Genomic DNA, 21,058 nt, shown 5'->3' with positions numbered 1-21,058 from the left:
CTTCTACGCTTGCATTATCATCAGAGCAGACGCTGAATGCGCACATTCATCTGGTTTGGTCTGCCGGCTTCCGTAGCGTCATGAACGCGCCGGCGCGCGCTTTCAGGAAATCCTATACACTACTGTTTATGCTCTAAAAACATTCTAAATGACTTCGTTTCGTGTAAATTCTGGATGCTACCCACTCAGGACACTTGGAATACATTGGACGAGCAGTATGGAGGAATATTGACACGTTTTTTGTGGACTTTTATGGACCTTTCTGACTCGGGCACCATAGACCTCCATTATTTGAATGTCAGCAGACAGCAAGAAGCCTCCCAGATCTCCAGATGCATTTGAGATATCAAAAAAGTACTCCAGGGTGTTGTTCAGCATGGGGGTGAGTAGAAAATAAAGGCTAATCATGTTTTGGGTGTACTATTCCTTTAAACTCTCTACTTACACTGCTGTGTTCTGGAATCTGATTAGCATCATCTTCATGACATGCAGGTAACTTTACCTGACAGTATGGGTGGGGCTTTCCTCTGTATGTTCTTGGACCCAGACCAAACATAACAATAAAAATTTGATAATTACAGGTGCTGGTCATAAAATTAGAATATCATGAAAAAGTTGATTGATTTCAGTAATTCCATTTAAAAAGTGAAACTTGTATATTATATTCATACATTACATACAAACTCATATATTTCAGATGTTTATTTTGTTTAATTTTGATGATTACAAATGACAACAAATGAAAATCTCAAATTCATCATATCAGAAAATTAGAATATTGTGAAAAGGTTCAAAATTGATGGCCCCTGGTGCCACACTCTAATCAGCTAATTAACTCAAACCACCTGCAAAAGCCTTTAAATGGTCTTTCAGTCTAGTTCTATAGGCTACACAATCATGGGGAAGACTGCTGACTTGACAGTTGTCCAAAAGACGACCATCGACACCTTGCACAAGGAGGGCAAGACACAAAAGGTCATCGCTAAAGAGGCTGGCTGTTCACAGAGCTCAGTGTCCAAGCACATTAATAGAGAGGCGAAGGGAAGGAAAAGATGTGGTCGAAAAAAGTGTACAAGCAAGAGAGATAACCGCACCCTGGAGAGGATTGTGAAACAAAACCCATTCAAAAATGTGGGGGAGATTCACAAAGAGTGGACTGCAGCTGGAGTGAGTGCTTCAAGAACCACCACACACAGACGTATGAAAGACATGGGTTTCTGCTGTCGCATTCCTTGTGTCAAGCCACTCTTGAACCACAGACAGCGTCAGAAGCGTCTTGCCTGGGCTAAAGAGAAACAGGACTGGACTGCTGGTGAGTGGTCCAAAGTCATGTTCTCTGATGAAAGTAAATTTTGCATTTCCTTTGGAAATCAAGGTCCCAGAGTCTGGAGGAAAAGAAGAGAGGCACTTCATCCACGTTGCTTGAAGTCCAGTGTAAAGTTTCCACAGTCAGTGATGGTTTGGGGTGCCATGTCATCTGCTGGTGTTGGTCCATTGTGTTTTCTGAGGTCCAGGGTCAACGCAGCCACATACCAGGAAGTTTTAGAGCACTTCATGCTTCCTGCAGCTGACCAACTTTTTGGAGATGCAGATTTCATTTTCCAACAGGACTTGGCACCTGCACACAGTGCCAAAGCTACCAGTACCTGGTTGAAGGACCATGGTATCCCTGTTCTTAATTGGCCAGCAAACTCTCCTGACCTTAACCCCATAGAAAATCTATGGGGTATTGTGAAGAAGAAGATGCAATACACCAGACCCAACAATTCAGAAGAGCTAAAAGCCACTATTAGAGCAACCTGGGCTATCATAACACCTGAGCAGTCCCACAGACTGATCGACTCCATGCCACGCCGCATTGCTGCAGTAATACAGGCCAAAGGAGGCCCAACTAAATACTGAGTGCTGTACATGCTCATACTTTTCATGTTCATACTTTTCAGTTGGCCAACATTTCTATAAATCCTTTGTTTTTATTGGTCTTCAGTAATATTCTAATTTTCTGATATGATGAATTTGAGATTTTCATTTGTTGTCATTTGTAATCATCAAAATTAAACAAAATAAACATCTGAAATATATGAGTTTGTATGTAATGTATGAATATAATATACAAGTTTCACTTTTTAAATGGAATTACTGAAATCAATCAACTTTTTCATGATATTCTAATTTTATGACCAGCACCTGTATAAATAGATAGGATTATTTCTGCCAGAATTGATCGTTTTTTTCCTGTTTTTTCAGTTCGACTCCTTCTCCAGTGGAGTATACTCATAGCTTAACCTTTGGGGGTTATTTTTTTATTTTTGGGTGTTGGAATAAAAGGAGTTTTTAAACCACACACTAACCTTTTTTTTGGTTTGTTCTTTTTTGTTGTGAAATGTTTTGAAAACTCTTCACCTTTCTATATTATGCCCTACTTAGTTTTTTGTGTTTGTGTGTTTTATCATGTCTTCGCATGGAAATTGACATTTTGTTATATTGTTTAATACATTCAATTGTTTTATTTTTGAAGGGCAGTCAAAGGTTTTTGTATATTTCCTTCTTTTTTTTTTCTAACATGGTTGCATTCATTTTGTAGACGGTCAGGTAAAAGAGGAAGTGCTTACCCAGTAATTATGTGTCAGTAATTACTAAATCATTAAAATATAAAAAATACGGCTTTGCTAGTTCTAATTTTGCTTATTTTTATTTTTATACCTTTTCTACACCAAGTAAGCATTCCCATGATGCACCTTTATAAGAATAGCAGCCTGCAGAACTGAGCCTCCCCATCTTGCCTTTACTCTTGCTCGCAAAGTACAACTCTTGCCAATTTTTGATTGGCTCTTTGCCAATAAAAAAATTGCTTTAGTCCACCTGGGTGAGCATCTCTGCAGCCCACATGCTGCCCCTGCCGTGTCTCAGTAGTGTTGTCCTTGCTAGCAGAGCGTCCCACTTTGTTGACCTCAGTGGGAAGCTTGGTGCAGTCCTGGGCTTTTTGTTTTTTGAGATGGAGGGAGAATTTTATCCATCAAAGGAGGGGTTGTCCATAAAAAAATGCCTCCTCCTGCTGAAGATTTTTGTTTCGAAAGTTGCTTTACTTGGAAGTAAGAAAGGAAAAAAACTGTAAACTAAAACATTTTGAATCACAAGCTACAAAAAAACTTCAGTTGTTGAAATACAAGTGATTCAAAAATAATTTCACTGTAGTAGTTTTGAATTATCAGGCCAGTACAGCCAATCTTCTCTCATAGGATCTCTGCAGCAGGAAGTCTTACTGGACAGGAAGGTTCCAGCAACAAACAGCCCTTTGATCATCAGAGAGAAGTCATTAGATGTGTTTCCATCAAGTTTTTGTTATTCACATTTTTTAGGTATCACATGAGTAGAGCTTAAATGGAAAAATCTAATCAACCTCACACAAAAAATATTTAATACTGGCTTAAGGTGATTTATTATAACCTTTTTGATAAAGACAAAATGCACAAAAGACTGATGGAAACATATTTTTCAAATAATTTGATTGAATGAACCTTTACCTCAAATGACCAGTCAGCCGCTTCCTCTGCTGGTTTCATACCTTAAAGGGATAGTTCAGGTTTTTGGACATGAAGTTGAGAAAAAATTATTCCTGTAAGAGGGCACAAATAATTTTAAAGCTAAAAAAAAAACTACACATGTGTTTTGTTAGACTACTTCAACAATTTTTAAATATCCCAAAGCTATGTCGGATCTATTAATTAGGACTAGTTTTTCACCCTTATCACACTACCGTGTACTGTAGGTAAAGAAAACAAACAGAAATAAATGAAACAGCTCATCAATACCCTGAATAGTTAAGTTGATAACAAAAGGGAATTTTTAGGCAGTAAGTATTGATGAAAAATATGTATTATCCCTATATACTGTATATATTGCTGATATACAAGTAGAGCGCAAACACCTGCTCAGGCTCGTGGCACGGCCTCCCTACAGCTGTTAAAAAAGTGACGTGTCCTAAGAGACTAAACACAATTAATCTTGGCCTGATTTGACACTCTAATATGTGTTTTTTATGGGCAGGCTGAGAATATATTGGCTTCCCAGAGATGTATTTTAAATTCAGAGCTTGTGTGAAGTGATGTTATTAATAAACAGTGATCCAGTAAATACTGACTTCAGTTGTTTCATCGTATTTAGATCCAAATTAATAAAGAAAAGCAACGGTTATTGATGCAGCTGCAGAAATAACTGAATATATTGTTACAATTAGATTCATGTTATACATTTAAATGCAATCAAGCACAAAGTTAAGCTAATCTACTCAGTTTATTGGTTTAATTGCAAAATTGGCTGGAATTGGGGTTGATATCTTTGCCTTCCTCCTTGCTCCATAAACTTTATCTAAAACTACAAAAGCTACATGGTCCTTCATAGCTTTGCAGCAGCTGAACGCCCTCAGCCACATTCAGAACAGACACGCTGCTTATAGACGGCCCACAGCAGCTCTTCTTTTAGAAAAGGGATGAGTTGCTGCTTCAATTTCTTCAATTATTGTATTTTTTTCACAACCAGAAAAAAAAAACATCCCATACTGCTTTTTTTTGTAGATCTACTGAAGCTTTAGGTGCAGGAGGGGCAGTGTCTTTATGTTAAAGAAATCAAGAAATGTGCTTCACTGGCAGAGAAAGTCCAAAGTATTTCCTAACAACCTCTCACCTGTTTAAGATATCGTAATAAACATTTTACTGCATCCAGATTATTGCTCCAAAGGTTGAGTGAGTGCTCTCTAAATAGAATTACTCATGTTTCTTTAATGTCACCTACTTTTAATAGTTCTCTACTAGGGCTGCAGCTAATGATTATTTTGCTGATCAATTAATCTGTTGATTATTAGTTTGATTAATCGACTCATAATCGTATAGCAAAGATTTCCTCAAAGAAGATTTTTTTTTTTTACCAAATTAAACCAGGTGAAACTCAAACTTTTCCACTTGAGGTGTTCTGGATAGAGCATATTGACAGACAATTTTTTAAAATCTTAAGCCCCTCTCACCCCTTGATGATTTAAACAGCGTATGCCTGGCGTATGAAAATTCTGGCAAAACGCCAGTATATGTTGGTTTAGCTATGGGTCCGTTTTGCATAAGTTATGAGCACAATAAAACACGCTGGAACACGTCGGCATACGGCTAAATTTCTTAACAGGTATCCCGGCGTATGCTCGTACGTGGGGCATAATTAGATTAGATGAGCTTTATTGATCTCACAGTGGAGAAATTCACTTAACTCATAAGTTACAGGTAAGTTATGTAAGCATTGATATATGTTAAGTATAAGTTACTGATAAGTTATGGCATTCAGCTAATCCAAAACCTATGAGTAACTTGTGCATCACTGATGCGTATCTTATTAAGAACTTTTCTCTAACGCATGTCAATGAATTTGACGTGTTCCATATGAACGTGTTTCTAACTTACAGTTACTGTTTAATGGCGTATTGGCAGCGTTTTGGTATGAAAGGGTGTTCACATGAGGAAACCTTCAGTTCTCCTCCAGACTGCATCCCCATCATAGGGTGAGGGAGAAGGTTAGTGTGATGGGCCCTTCCTGCGTTCACAGCCAACGACCAACAAACATCCTAGCAGACATGATGCTGAATCTGCCGCGACTGCAAACCTTATTTCTTTGTTTTTATTTATTTGTTCTTTTTTTTTTTTTTTTTTTTTTTTTTTTCCTTTGGCGGGCGGTAAACAGCAGCTAGGTTAATACCACGATCAAGGAAATCTTTTTATGCAGGCTCGGCACCTTCAGGCACATCGCTTCCCCTCCCCCAGGACACTAGCTTGTGCATCATTTCATGGGCATCATGCTGCCATGTGTTATGCATAAGTTATGCTGTCATTGGACATAAGCTTTGGACTTGTTATATTATTATTAATATTCTATGTATACGCCAAAACTTGAAAAAATACATTAAAAAAAGATCAGCGTATGCCAGCCTTTTAGAAGATTCTGGGACGTCAGGCATACGCTGTCTAAATCTTCAAGGTGTGACAGGGGCTTTAAGTGCAAAATGTTTCTATATTTGTTTACAATCTTGGTATAACTACTGTTCTAACTAAAACGTAAAGGCACGTTTTAGGGTCTCTATACTGCAGTTAACGAATAATCGAATACTAAATTAGTTGATGATTATTTCAACAATCAATTAATCCCGATTAATCCGATTGTTTCAGCCCTACTCTTTACTTCATGATAGATGCAGTGACGGTACAAAAATAGTTTTCTAATAAGAAATATTCAAAAGCCAAGAATGACATTATTATTCTGTCATTTACTATAAAAGATCTGTCTGTGTTGAGGCATCACGGACTTCAGAACATGACGGCTCAAAGAATTCAACATACCTTTTCATCCCACCTTACCTTTGTTGGTTCTTGAGGTGTTTTCTGTTTGTGTTCTCCAAGTTAAAAACTCCTTTCTTGCCTGATGCAGGATATGAAAAGACAGAGGACACATCAGAGAAGACGTCATTGGCTGACCAAGAAGATGCACGACTCATATACCTTAATCAGCCGCAGTTCACCAAGTTTTGCAGCAACCGTGTCAGGTAAGAGGGGTTTCTATAAAAGATTTCCAAGATGATGATTCTGAGTGTATCTTACAAATTTGTTGGTCCATTTATTGATGATTTGAGGTAATATTTAGATGAACAGATCATTATTTCACGTTTTCACTAGAGGCCCAGTTGAACTACAAGTTCTGTGATGAAATAAAAGAGAAAACAATGCTGGTTAAGTTTGCCTCTTAAAGTATTTTCTGCACGTTGTGAGTTTTAAAATATGCCTCTTTAAAAAAAACATTTCTATAAGAATAAATAGACATTTCTGTGCCTTAGAAATCTGAAAAGGGAGAAATATTAATAATGCATGAAAGTATTAGTATTAACAGACATTTCTTTTTGACCATTCATGCATTAGATCATTTAATTGTTTCATCTGCTTCTCATTTGTTACTTCATTTCAGGGTTCCCGCAGGTCCTTAAAACGTCTTAAAAGGCATTGAATTCTTCAAAATAAAGGCCTTAATTGGTATTGAAATATCTTAAATCAGTCTTTCGTAGGTCTTAATTTTTAAAACATCATAAATAGGATTATTTTTATTACGATTTATTTTTGTAATCTAAATAAAACGTTAAAATTGACAATTTTTTATTTATTTTTTCATAAAAAAATAAAAATAACGGCTCGCCATTATTGGTTTCGTCCCGATAGCTGAACCAATAAAAGCGTTGTTTTTTAACGTTCTTTCTAGCTGCCACCTTTAACGTTAATGTTAGGGTTAACTTGTCTGGAAAATGTGAGCAAGTGTAAATGTAACGAAAATTGGCTATCCAGCCAAGAGTTTTCTCCATGGCTAAAACCAGTACCAGGGAACACAAATGAGGCACAGTGTATTTTGTGCAAGAAGTCATTCAAGCTCGGGACGATGGGAATTAAGGCAGTGGAGTCACACATGCGAAGCGTGAAACACAAAGCGTCAAAATCGAGTTACCGAGAAACAGCCGATATTTCTCAGTTTTGTTCCACCCTTGTCTCTGCAAGGCTTCCACTTATCACCAAATCAAACATACTAAGAAAACGATACAAAGAAAAATAGCTGCAAAAAAGACTTAGCACTGGTTATGTTGTGGCTTTAAAACTGATTTGTTTTGTTCCCTGCTAAAACAAAGTTTGTGAATTCAGTTAAATTCATAAAGTCATTTTTGTGTTTTTAGCTTTCTTCCTATATGGGAAGCTTTTCAAAATTTGAAACATTAGTGCAGTGGTTTATGTTAAAATAAACCTTTGGGTTAAGTTGTCGCAAGCGGGTTTTTCTTGTGTTTCTTGTGAATTTGGTCTTAAATTTTTATTTCAAGTGGCATTAAAAAGTCTTAAAAAATCTTGAATTTAACTTGCCTTATGCTGTAGGAACCCTGACTTTATTTGTCTGTCCTAAATGTAAAAACTCACTACTGCAGACTTTGTGAAATAAACTTAGGATGAACTTCTTTTTTTATATTTTAGAAACCAGCTTTAAAGGACTGAGAAAGGTGGAAATTTAAATCATTAATTTTGACATCAAAAGGTTATAAATACTGGATGACTAATCTGAGATCAGAGTTTAGATGTTTGCTGCATCTGTGACCACATGGATCTATCTGAAATGTGTCCTTATGGTGGGGCTTTTAATAATAAAAGAATTCATAATCGTGGCCGTTTCACTGATACAGTAAGAGCTGCTCAGCCTGCTTTGATGCACTAGAAATGGATAAGAGCAGATGTTTCAGCCTGACCTTTCTATCCTGTTGCTCTTCTCAGGGGAGTTCAGGGCGATTGCACTGAAGGTCAAAGTAGTTTTTCTTTTTAAACATCTGATTAGAGCACTCTTATCTGCTATACAAATTATGCAGATTTTTATTTTATTTGCAGCTCTCTTATGCAGTAAAACCATTGTATTTTTTAGTGGATGTTGATGTGTGAAACAGTGTCTTTTTGTTCCATCCTAGGCTGGAACCGTTACTCAAGGATCAGGATTAGAAAACACTGACCAGGACGGCATTATGAAACACTGTGATCAGCCATTCTGGGCTTTAATATCTCAGTATTAGTCTTGAATATTAGCTCCGTTATTAATCCCCTATAATCTGCTTATTTACTGCTCAGGAGAAACAAATTATAAAGGTCAGCTTATAACAGATCTAACTCCCACCATCCAGATCTGTTACTGCAGTGATGCACACAGAGGGTGGATGAATCCAACTTAACTAACTTAACCCTTCCTTGGTCTCACCTGCTGTAAATCCAGCGTGAAGGGAAGCGTAGCTTGTGTATTTATGGACTGTTTACTCACCTGCTGACAGATTAATGCAAGGATAGTTGATCTTTGTTATGTTGACAGTTTGTCCTCTGGAAAAGATGGGAGTGGCTTAGCAAAACATCCCGTTGTTTGCCATCTATTATTAGTTGGTTGTGTAAAACACACAGCACAGTTGATATGAACACGAGAAGCACTTATTATCAGTTAGCAGCTGATATTCTAGTAGTGTTTCAATATTTCAGAGTTTCTCTGTTTGAATTTAAGCAAAATGTCCAACAACAAAGGTTATACTGTCAGATCAAAGAGAGTCGGACCCATGCCTTCATTTAGGGCAGTTCACTGTTCAGCCTGTCACAAAGTTTAATGTTTTGACTGCTGGGCAGAGATCAATCACCTATCGAGGTAATTTTATGCACAATTTATATATAACCTGTAATGTAGAGATTCATTTTTTTATCCCTACAGTAGTTCTAAAATATTTAATATAGAATTTATATCATCAGGAAGCTGTTAGATTATTGAAGGTCTAGAGCAGGCATGCCCAAAATAGGTCCTTAAGGGCCACCATCCTGCAGGTTTTAGAGGTTTTTCTGTTTCAGTACATCTTGTTCTCATGATTACAGTTCAGCTAAAGCCTGTTAATCAACTTAAAATTGAAACAGCTGTGCTGAAGCAGGGAAACCTCTAAAACCTGCAGGACAGTGGCCCTCCAGGACAGACTTTGAGCATCCCTGGATTCTCTAGGTCAGTGTTTTTCAATCCTGGTCCTCTAGGCACCCTGCTCTGCATGTTTTGGATGTTTCTGAGCTTCAGCACACCTGATTCAGATGATTGCAGTTCAACAAAGCCCGGTAATCTGCTATCAATTGATAACAGGTGTGTGAAAGCTGGGAAACATCTAAAACAGGCATCCCCAAACTTGGTCCTCGAGGGCCGCTGTCCTGCAGGTTGTAGATGTTTCTCAGCTCCAGCACAGCTGATTTTAATTGATAGTTGATTAACAGGCTTTTGCTCTACTGCAATCCTCATAATCAGCTGTGCTAAAGCAGGGAAACCTCTAAAACCTGCATGACAGCGGCCCTCGAGGACCGAGTTTGGGGATGCCTGATCTAAAACATGCAGGGCAAGGGTGCCTTGAGGACCAGGGTTGAAAAACACTGCTCTAGGTTAAAGCAGCAAGCTTTAAACCTGACAACATAACTTTGACTTCCTGAGGACTTAGACAACTTTTATTGTCATTTTGTACAGCTCTCATGGTATTTAAGGTTCTTAAAGTGCAGCAGTGATCAAATGTAAACGTGGGAGAAAAAACATGGTCCAAAAAAACACATTGATATGAAAATTTAGAGCATTCAGAGGAAAACCATTAGCTCCTTTTCCTTTTCTGTCGATCTGGGTGTCTCACTGCTCCCCAAGGGTAATGGTTAAATGCAGATCACACATTTGGTTGGAATGTACAATTGCAATAACAAGATTATTATTATTATTGTTGTTATCAGGAATGTTGCATCGAAACTGGACAACAATATCTCTGATATGATGCGCTAATTCTCTCCATCATCCCCTGAAAATCTAAGTAGTTAAGATGGAGCTACGCTATATGTGTATGCTACACAATACCTGATGAGTCGTGACTATTTGCTGACCTTTGCTCAGAGCGTAGTACAGCGGGAAACTGATGATAAAGATGTTTTAGTTTGGTAATCTGATCTTTAGGGTTCAGGATGTGGACTTAAAATAATCATATTCTGTGGTAGGATTATAACAATAAAATGACGACCCCTCTTCATTACTTCTTTACATGTAGGTAACTGTGTGGCTATAACGGCCTGCCACAGCGTTCATTGCTCCGCAATCACAAGTACTACTCTTTAAAAAAATTTAATTTTAAAATTAGATTCTTTATGACACCAGTTACACAAAGATGTGTGATTTATATCAGTAAACATCTAGTTGTAACCACAGTTGTCTTATTCTTTGAATTTGGCAGTTACCCAATGGTAAAAAGGAAAGAAAAAGTAAAAATTAAAACAATTCACCCATTTATTTTAAATCGTCATCAATTCTATTTGATCATCTAGATGATAAATCAAAGTTTGTATCATGCCCCCACCCCCCTACCTCCAAGTAGCGATGCGTACTTTCTGTTATCATCGCCCATTTTTCTGTGTATGGTTAAAAAAATAACAACCATTAAATAACACCAGAAATCAGACGATGTTAGCTAAAAAATTTTCTAGTTTGCAAACAGATTTGTAAGACGGAGGTGAACATTTTTCATGATACAGTGAAAAAATTCCAATTTTGTGTATGAAAGAATAATTTAGGCTCAAAATGAGGTCATTTTTTTTGTAGCCTTCATTCAGAGGAACTCAGAAGACTGACTTCCCAAGATGCAGCTCTTTCTTAACATCTCAGTTAAACTAGCTGAATGGAAGAAAACGATGCCGGTTATCTAACTATAACACATTATGCCGTTATTCCTCACACGCTTGTAGAATTTAAACCAGTGCATTAATGCATTAGGATTACTCACTACACAGGTTATGTCAAAAGGCCCCCAAATGTCCCCAGTTTGGATCATTAAACTATTCCACCTGAGCCCTCCAGCCTGTGCAAGATCTGCTCATGTTATGAGCTCCCTCAGCGTGGTTATAATCCCAGACTCACACTTTCATGTAAAGTGTTTGCTCTAAAATAATGCAACATTATGGAAGTATATGAATAATTTCACATGAAGGGGGTTGCCATGGTTTCCGTTAGGCATCTGTCAAAAGTTATTTAACCTCTAACAGCTTAACATTACTTAGTGTGCTGTCACTGCTAATCATAACAATTATGACTCTGTTCAGCTTTGTGTTTTGTTAGCAGGACAGTGAAGCAGTGTACGAGTAGCCTGTTTTATTCTGGGAAATCTGTTGTTTTATCACTCACTGCAGCTATATGTCCAGATAGTTAGATTCCAAACAGAAATATTGTCTTGCTTTGCAGAACGCTGGGTGTTTAGGGAACAGGGATTAGAATCTGACTCCATCAGGTTCGAGGAGTGGAGGTAGAAGTTTAGATGAGATCGGCAGGTCATAGAAGACGTTTAAAAATACAAAAGATCTGCTGAATAAAAACATTGTCTTTTAATGCAGCGATTATCTAAGCTTTCCAGCCACCAACGTGATGCTGAAGTATTTAGATGCTTTTATTTTCCACTTTAACCAGATTGCTGTAAATGTGCTGGCTGGGAAAATATGAATAAATGAGTTCTAGATGAAGATTTGATAAAACTGATTTAATCATTTAGTAATCTATCACACATATAATCATGCAGAGAAACGTCCACATAGCCGAATATCTCACTCAGCCTTTTGGTTATTAGTTTTGGTCACATTAATAATGCTGAGCTTCTTCTTATGATCATGACTCATGTGACTGCTGCAAATAAACAGTTGTATTCGGGTAACAACATGTTATGTTCTAGTTCAGGGATCATTTGCATATTGGTCCCTCAATGTGTTCAATAAACTTTCAGATTGAAAAATAGAGACTATAGAGATATTTATTTGCCTTGTGTTTGTTTTTTTCACTTTCAAATAATAAATCTATATATAAAGTTAACATTAACATGTTTTTCGGTAGATTTGTTACGAAGAATATACTTGGAATTTATATAGGCCTCTAGATTTTAAGATATATTGAGGTTACATTGTGACTTTATTCAAAGTTAAACCATTACAGAAGTTTAACACTCAAGGAATATTCAAAATCCTTTAAACCTTTTCATATTTAATCAGAACTTGTAGAGATAAATTCAAACACAAAGCAGTGCATCATTGCTCAGTGGAAAGTCTTGGATGCAAGTCTAAAAGAAACAACATAATAGTGGAAGTATCATGCTGTGGGATTCTTCTGTTTATCATTAACAGAGAGACTGGTGTCAGACAGCATAGGACTTTAGATTTGGATTAAGATTTCCTCTCCAGCAGGAGAATAATTCTGTTCAAATATACTTTATTGAACCCAAAGGGAATTAAATGCTTTTTTGATGTTTTGTTTTTTTCAACGAGTTACTGAGATGCCTATAGGTGTCTTGCTCCAGATCTGGAGAAGTATTGAACTGAAGACACTGTTGTTTGCTTGTCTTTCTAAGAGGATTCTCACTGTTGTACATTTTAAATTAAAGGAATAGTACACCCAAAACATGATTAGCCTTCATTTTCTACTCACCCCCATGCTGAACAACACTCTGGAGTACTTTTTTGATATCTCAAATGCATCTGGAGATCTGGGAGGCTTCTTGCTGTCTGCTGACATTCAAATAATGGAGGTCTATGGTGCCCGAGGCAGAAAGGTCCATAAAAGTCCACAAAAAACGTGTCAATATTCCTCCATACTGCTCGTCCAATGTATTCCAAGTGTCCTGAGTGGGTAGCGTCCATAATTTACTCGAAACAAAGTCATTTAGAATGTTTTTAGAGCATAAACAGTAGTGTATAGGATTTCCTAAAAGCGCGCGCCTGCGAGTTCACGAGCCTACAGAAGCCGGCAGACCAAACCAGATGAAAGTGCGCATTCAGCGTCTGCTCTGACGATAATGCAAGCGTAGAAGAAGAAATGTGCTGTTTACCTGTGCAAAGAAAGAAACAACGAAAGAAAAATGTCTGAGGACTTCAGTGTTGAGGAAGAGCATGAGTTCTTTGCCGAGCTGAATGCTCACTTTCATCTGGTTTGGTCTGCCGCGGTTTCCGTAGGCTCGTGAACTCGCAGGCGCGCGCTTTCAGGAAATCCTATACACTACTGTTTATGCTCTAAAAACATTCTAAATGACTCTGTTTCGAGTAAATTATGGATGCTACCCACTCAGGACACTTGGAATACATTGGACGAGCAGTATAGAGGAATATTGACACGTTTTTTGTGGACTTTTATGGACCTTTCTGCCTCGGTCACCATAGACCTCCATTATTTGAATGTCAGCAGACAGCAAGAAGCCTCCCAGATCTCCAGATGCATTTGAGATATCAAAAAAGTACTCCAGAGTGTTGTTCAGCATGGAGGTGAGTAGAAAATGAAGGCTAATCATGTTTTGGGTGTACTATTCCTTTAACACAATTATAAATATTCATGTGTTAGAATGGCCTCGTCGAAGCCCAGACCTAAATCTAATTGAGAATCTTGAGAAAGCTGGAAATTTCTTTTTTTTTTCATTCTCCATCCAATTTGAATAAGCTTTGGCTAGTGGTTTTTAGTTTCTTTTTAAAGAAAAACATCCCAGCGTTTCTGCCATCAGATGTGTAAAGATAGCTGATCCATACTGGAAAAGTATTGCAGGTGCGATTGTGGTAATAGTTGGTTCTATGAAGTAGTTAATGAAACTGGCTGAAAACAAACATATCACACTTTCCTTATTTAAATTTTTTTACTTGTGTATTTCAGTGGGGTTTGGAATGGTGGTATCATTGTTGAACTGTATGTTCTGGGCTGCTATTTGTGTTTCTCTGACTTCAGGTGTTAGCAAAGGATTGCTCCTGCAGCAGTATATACATCTTCTCCTAAAGTGGCTGCTCTTACTGCCCCCTTTATCGCAGCTGTAAATCATCATCTTGGAGGCCTGGCTGTGAAACCTCTAAAAGCAGTTCTAGTTTCAATATCCCGCCGTCATGACCGACCCCACCGCAGCACAGTCGCTCATTCCTCCTCCTCCTAGCTTTTAATAATGCTTTATCATGAAGGCATTGATGTATGCAGTTTATCAGTGGCTGCCACCGATAGATGAGCGAGGATTGTTCTCCAAATGATGGAGAAAAAAAAGGCCCCCTCTGAAATGAAGAGTGTTTCAATAATGTTGCTGTATTCCACTTTTGCAAGCTAACGTATTTTGTTTTCTCTCCTTTCTTGTCTCATCTCCCTCGCCATCCTCGTCTCGCTGCATCCGGCCTGACTCGGCTCCTCAGCACGGCCAAATATAACGTTCTCACCTTTCTCCCCCGGTTCCTCTACTCGCAGTTCAGGAGGGCAGCAAATGCCTTCTTCCTCTTCATTGCACTCCTCCAGGTAAACTTTTGTAGATTTCTTTTTTATTGTTAAACTAAAACAATCACACAACTATATTTGTAGACTTTTTGCTATTGGGCCATTTCCTTTTTTTTTTTTTTTTTTTTTTTAAAGACACCGTTTCCTGGAAGGTGATTTGTTTAATTTGATATGGGCACAAAACTTCACATACTCAGAAACATTATTTATGATTTGATATATCCTGATAATGAAACACAGAATCTTGTAGCTAAGTTGCATGAAAGATGCACAGGTGGATTATTGTTATTACTACAACTGGAAAGAGAATTTCAGGCAAAATTAACAAACTACAACAGAAAATGAATAAGAAATTATTCCAAATTCTCTGTTTTTTGTCTTTTTATGTGAACTGATGGACTGTCCTGATTGGATGTAGGTGTGTGGTTAGTAAATAACTCCATCCAGTGGTCCTTTTGAAACGCAGCCAGCCTGCATCTACATTTCTGAATGTGTCGAAATGTCGACCTTGAATTAAACAGCCATGCAGAAGAAAGAGACATGAAATCAATTTTATTGTTGTAAAAGAATGACTTATTACTTTGGTTCTGCTGTTATTTACATTTTAATTCAAATGCATTTTTGGAATATTTATAAATAACAAATGGATAAAAAATGCTCTTATATTGGTTCTTTTTGTTTGTTTTCATGAAGTTATATCTTGGATACGCAGAATTACGAACTTGGAGACAATTATGGATCCATTAAAGTAATTTTTATTTAAATACATTTTTCTATGACAGCCTAATTTAGTTTAATATCCTGTAACATCAGTCCCATTTTAATTGCAGATAATTTAAGAAATTTTCTTGCATTTTCAAAGCATAAACCATTTTACATTATTTTAATGGAGTAATCTTAATTTACTTAGCTTCACACTTTCTACTCAAAAAAAAAAAAAGTCTCACTTATGAAACATTGCATAATATCCATACTTAAACTGTATAAATGCCAAACACTGGAAAATGGTGTACTCTCAAAAAAATCCTATTTTTTTTAAAACCATGCGCACTCACAAAGCCAAGTCAATTCCTTTGCTAGATGACAGCAGTAATTCAAAGTTTAAATCCAAGCTTCCCACTGCAGCCATAACTGGTTCAAGCCATACTCTGCAAAACTCTTATTTCATGGTTACCAATGGCAACCATAGCAAATAGAGCAAAAAAAGCGCAGTTTAACAAAAAGCTGAATTAGATGTGTTGGTGAGTAAGGTGGAGATATATGCTGAAGCATGGTAACGTGAGAAATAAAGGGAAGTATTATTAATGACACTTTGCATATATTGCTAGCTGTGCTATATCAGATTTCATAGTTGTTTTGATACTAAAAGTGGCTTCAGGCAGAGCCAGTTATTTGTGCCTCCCTCACACAATCCAACCCACCAAGGCTGCAAACTGAGCAATTCTGGAAAGGTATATAGGAGAAGGAAGCATCATTAAAAATGTCTTTAAGGTCTTAAAGACCTTAAAGACCTTAAGAGCTGACAATGCTAACCTCCCTGAACAAGGTGAAGTGAACATCACGATGGCAGATTTCCAACAAAGGCTCTGAGGTATGAAGAATTCAACAGTACCAGGCCCAGACAGGATCCACGCCTACTGGCTGAAGAAACTGATTTTTTCACCAAGAACTTCTAGAAGCACAAATGAACAGATAAAAACAGAAAAATGGTTGTGGCCATTTATTTACCAACCGGACAATGTGATCAGTGATAAAGCAGTCGAGGACAGTCGATGTGGCCATCCCAAATGATGGAAACATTTGGAAAAAAGATCATTAGAAAGTGGAGACATAATAATGGCTTGGGGAAGAACTAGAGAGAGCCTGGAAGGTGAAGGCAACTGTATTACTTATGGTCATTGGAGCACTGGGGGACAGTAACCCCAACACTGGAGAATTGGCTCCAACACATACCTGGAGTCTCTTCAGTCCAGGGATGCGCAGTTCTAGGAACAGCTAAGATACTGAAGGGAATCCCCCAAGATCAAGGATTTCATCCGCTACGCATTTATTTATAAATGTAAATACCTTCACCTTCTCTTTAGAAATAGAGGGAGGTAGTTATATGTATTTTTAGGGGATCACCAGTCTGTAGCATTGTTATTTTCAGGGTTTCAAATATTTGGGATTCCCTGCTTTAAAAGATTACTAAAAACAACAACAAAAAATTACTACCTAAATTGTTTGACGGTAGTTGCCTAATGGACGAATGTATATTTTTTCTAATAGCTTATGGGAATTAGTTTAAAATAAAATGACCCAACATACATATTCAATCAGCTAGTGATGACAATCCATTAGTTCTCCTTTAATTGGCTCCAAAGTCACCTGTGCTTCTCCTCAATGCTTGAATGCATCAAACCTAGCAGCATTAATTATTACATTAATTTATATATATATGAACCATCTACATGTAGTAGGATGAATATTTGGGTTTTAATAAATCCTATGTTAATGTTGAAGACGTATGCTTGGGTACAGAAACAATTGTTTTTATTGATCAATGCACTAGTTTCTAACATTTAGACCTACAAAGAAGCAAATAGCATTTATTTCTTTTTATGTTATAGCACTTTAAAAACTTTAAGCTCTTTGTTTTTAATAGATGAAAGACCTGTAGTGGTCAAACAAGGCTTTATGAGGGGAAATAATCGTACAGTAGGTGACCAAATGGGTTATTACTTGCCTTCTTTTTGCCTGTTGTATACTACATCAGCTTTACCAGGTCAAAATAAAATTGTTTTAATGGTGATAAAATTCAGCTAACCTAATGCTTTGATGTTGTGTTTTATTTAGCAAATTCCAGATGTATCCCCTACTGGTCGGTGGACCACACTGGTGCCGCTGCTCTTCATTCTGGTTGTCGCTGCTGTCAAAGAAATAATTGAAGATCTGGTAAGAAGAACCTCAACAGAAATACTTCATTATCATTAATTTCAGTCACGTTTTATATACTCAGGAAGTTTTAAATTCAATTAATTTGTTTTAAAATTTTAATAAATAATAGATGAAATCTAAAAGGAAAGAAGGGAGGGTTTACTATAGAACAAACACATGCAGACGTGTAAATTTTATCTCTAGGACCCCAGCTGGATCCAAAAACACATTTAGTCAATCAACCTTGATAGTCAGTGCTTCTGCTCAAAGATGGCGTGTAAAAAAACAAAACAAAGCCACTGCCCTGAGGATTCAGAGCTGCTGGAACAGATGCTCACAGATGCTTTGGATTGGAATTAGTACAATTATAAAATGAGTCTTTAAAAAAAACGAAACCAAACTATGAGGTAGCTGGGAAAAGGAACGGTTTCTGATCTTTTTCTTCTACCCATCGGTGTGTGTAAGCAGCAGATAACGGTTGGCTGTTTAGTGTGTTGTTCTATGGATGGAGTGGGGGTGGGTTAATACTGTTAAAGTCAAATTAAAAGTATGAGCATTCTGCTGTTGGTGTGTAATCCATGCAACCGCATCTGAGCAAAGGGAGAGAATGTTGCATTCTACTGTATCGCAGTGACACTGCAATGCGATCCCTTGTGCAGGTCCCACTGGGCAGTTACTCTATACTACACTGTAGCGTCTATCGTGCGCTGAAGGCAACAGCGCAGCATTTTTTTTTTCTCCTCCCGGCCTGTTTTGGAAAGCATGGGAACATAGTGGATGATGACTCCATCTTTATGGCTGAAGGTCACCTGCACACACGTCTGTTCTCTGTACTGTGCCGTCCCTCACAAGTTGACCTGACAGGGCATCATCGACCCCCCCCATCTTCATGAATCATGCACACACACCATGCAGCACTGTACGCCTCGCTTTGGTCGCTGGCCGTCTCTTCTGTTGCAGCCTCAGCCTGTTTGTTCAGAGCATCGTTCAGCTTAAAATGTCTCCAAATGGGATTATGATGACGTGTCGTTGTACTATCATGGATTTTTACAGTTTCACTTGATTTTTCGTGTGCCTGACCTGAAAATGAAAATTAAGGAAGGAAGCAAAGATATGGCAGTGGCTACTTTGCTCTTTTACTCTAGCAGCCTGATGATGTAGTGCTCGTGCATAACCCCCACTCCTCGCTCACCTTTAACTGCACTGGGAGCTTGGACACATTTAAATAAAGTGCATCTCATTGTCTCTGTGCCTGCAGAGAGCGGTGCAGTGAATATAGGGGCAGGTGGAACACGTCTCTGCTCTCCTAACAAGTTGAAAAGGAAATATTCTGTCCTTGCCGCCAAACCTAATAGTGTGGATGAATGAAAGCAAGCTGGCAGCTGCAGTACAGAGCATGATGGTTTCCCAAGAGGCTTTGGGACAAGCAAACTTTTTCTGAGCTGAATGCAGCCAGAAAAAAGACTGAAGCTGTGCACCACAGAGTCGTTCGTTAAGAGGAGTTTCCTGTTGCAAGGATGTAGGATTTATTCTCCCTTTAGTCTGAGTCTGGGAAGGGAGGCACATTGTCTCAGAGGAAAAGACGACGATAGATGGGAATTTCTTTCCTGGGTAGACATTGATTTCAGTTTAGATGGGTACAGAAACAGAAAATAGGATTATGTCATTCCTTCTTTGTGTCCTCATCTCCTTCCTTCCTCAATATATTGTCCTTTGTCCTTCCTGCTCTCCTTCCTAGTGTTTCTCTTCATCCTCCTTTCCTCTCTTCACTACTCCTGCAATCCCTTCATTCCCTCCTTCTATAATTCCCTCAGATTTACTCTGTTTTCTTCCTTCCCTGTTTTCATCCCTCGTTACTTTCCTTCTATATTTTATTCCCTCCTTCTTTGTCATTTATACCTTTTTGTTTTGCTCCCTCTTTCCTTCCAACTCTCCCTCCTTTTATTTCTCCTTACTTCCTGAGCTGCATGTTGCCTTTCCCACTTTTATGTCAAATTACAGGATTCCCAAAAATATTATGATGCTATCAAGTAAGTGTAGCGTCTAACACTTAAACGCCACGGACCATTATTAGCATACGCTTGGCTTATAGCAGCAGTTTAATAGATGTTCTGAGTGACAGGCTTGAGGGACTACAGTTAAAACAGATTAAATTGAATAACGTCGATACAGAGCTTCTTTGCTTGTAAACAGGTAGTCTGCAGAGATGAGGGTGGGGATGTCCTCTCCTTGTTAATCAACTAGAGCACACGTTGCTTTCACAAGCTCCGTTTTAATGCACAGTAATCATCTTAATGAGATGGATGCAGCAACACGTTATTACTCAGCGTGATGCTGGTTGACAGGCTGCCCCTTGGAATCAGCTGCAGGATTCACAGCTGATTGCATGACTGAGGAAACAAGCAGGACACGAGTGGGAGGGAGGATTCGCTCTGGTCATACGAAAGGGTTCATCAGCTTCTACACATTTCAGGAAATAAAAACAAGCTTTAGCTGGATTTTATGTAATTATATGGAAACAAAAAATAATGCATGGGATTAAAAAAATAAATAGAGAAAAAACAGGTTCAGTCTTAAATTAAAAAAGGGAACATCAATAGTTAAAAACGTTCCAAAGCATATTTGTTAGCCTAAACCTGATAAGCAGTAATAAGGCTCTGGAGGAGCTTCAGATTCATACAGCTCAGGTGAGGAGAATTTACTGAGAAGACAACTGAAATACATCCCATCAGCAGGATGACATCAAACAAACAGCCGTAACTTTAATCAGATTGGTTCACCTTAAAGCATGTCCATGTTTTAGAATATCCTAGTCAAAGTCCCTAGATCAAAATTATTTCCTTGTTTGATTCAGGAATATGTGCTGAAAGTAGGGCTGCAACTAACCTATTTTGCAAATCGATTTCTCTGTCGATAATTTTTTCGATTATTCAATTAATAATCGATCGCAAAAGGTTCCTTAAAGAAGAACTTTTATGGAATTAAACCAGGTAAAACTCAAACATTTCCACTTGTGGAGTTCTGGATACTACACATTGACAGACATTTTTTATTTTTTAATCTTAAATGCAAAGGTTTTATATATGTATATATTAGGGATGGAACGGTTTATGAAAACCGTCCGAACCGTTCGGTTCGACTGTCTCAGTTCGGTTCGCGTTTGTTGCGTTCGGTTCATGCGCTGCTCCTTTTTCTCATAGGGGAAGTGTTTACACTCCAGAGCAGAAGGTGGCGGTACTGCGACCAAAGCCAACCACCAGTAGTAAACAAGAAAAAGAAGCGAAGCAGCGTA

General features: G+C 38.0%; 1 protein-coding gene across 8 annotated transcripts in view; it reads left to right on the top strand.

Annotated features, from left to right (window-relative positions):
- The window catches only part of atp8a1 (ATPase phospholipid transporting 8A1), a 144,242-nt gene that overhangs the window by 21,549 nt on the left and 101,635 nt on the right, over nucleotides 1–21,058 (top strand). For all 8 annotated transcript variants that reach the window (XR_005282543.1, XM_038305851.1, XM_038305850.1 and 5 more), the window contains exons 2-4: nucleotides 6,463–6,577; nucleotides 14,772–14,871; nucleotides 17,686–17,784. Coding sequence is in view for 7 of the 8 variants with exons in the window: in XM_038305851.1 (XP_038161779.1) it covers nucleotides 6,463–6,577; nucleotides 14,772–14,871; nucleotides 17,686–17,784 (314 nt within the window). In the remaining variant the exon portion in view is untranslated. The remainder of the gene's footprint in view (nucleotides 1–6,462; nucleotides 6,578–14,771; nucleotides 14,872–17,685; nucleotides 17,785–21,058) is intronic.

This window comes from Cyprinodon tularosa, unplaced genomic scaffold, assembly GCF_016077235.1.
Source record: "Cyprinodon tularosa strain WSP-4 unplaced genomic scaffold, ASM1607723v1 ctg568, whole genome shotgun sequence".
Taxonomy (NCBI): Eukaryota; Metazoa; Chordata; class Actinopteri; order Cyprinodontiformes; family Cyprinodontidae; genus Cyprinodon; species Cyprinodon tularosa.
This window is presented reverse-complemented; position numbering and strand designations above follow the sequence as displayed.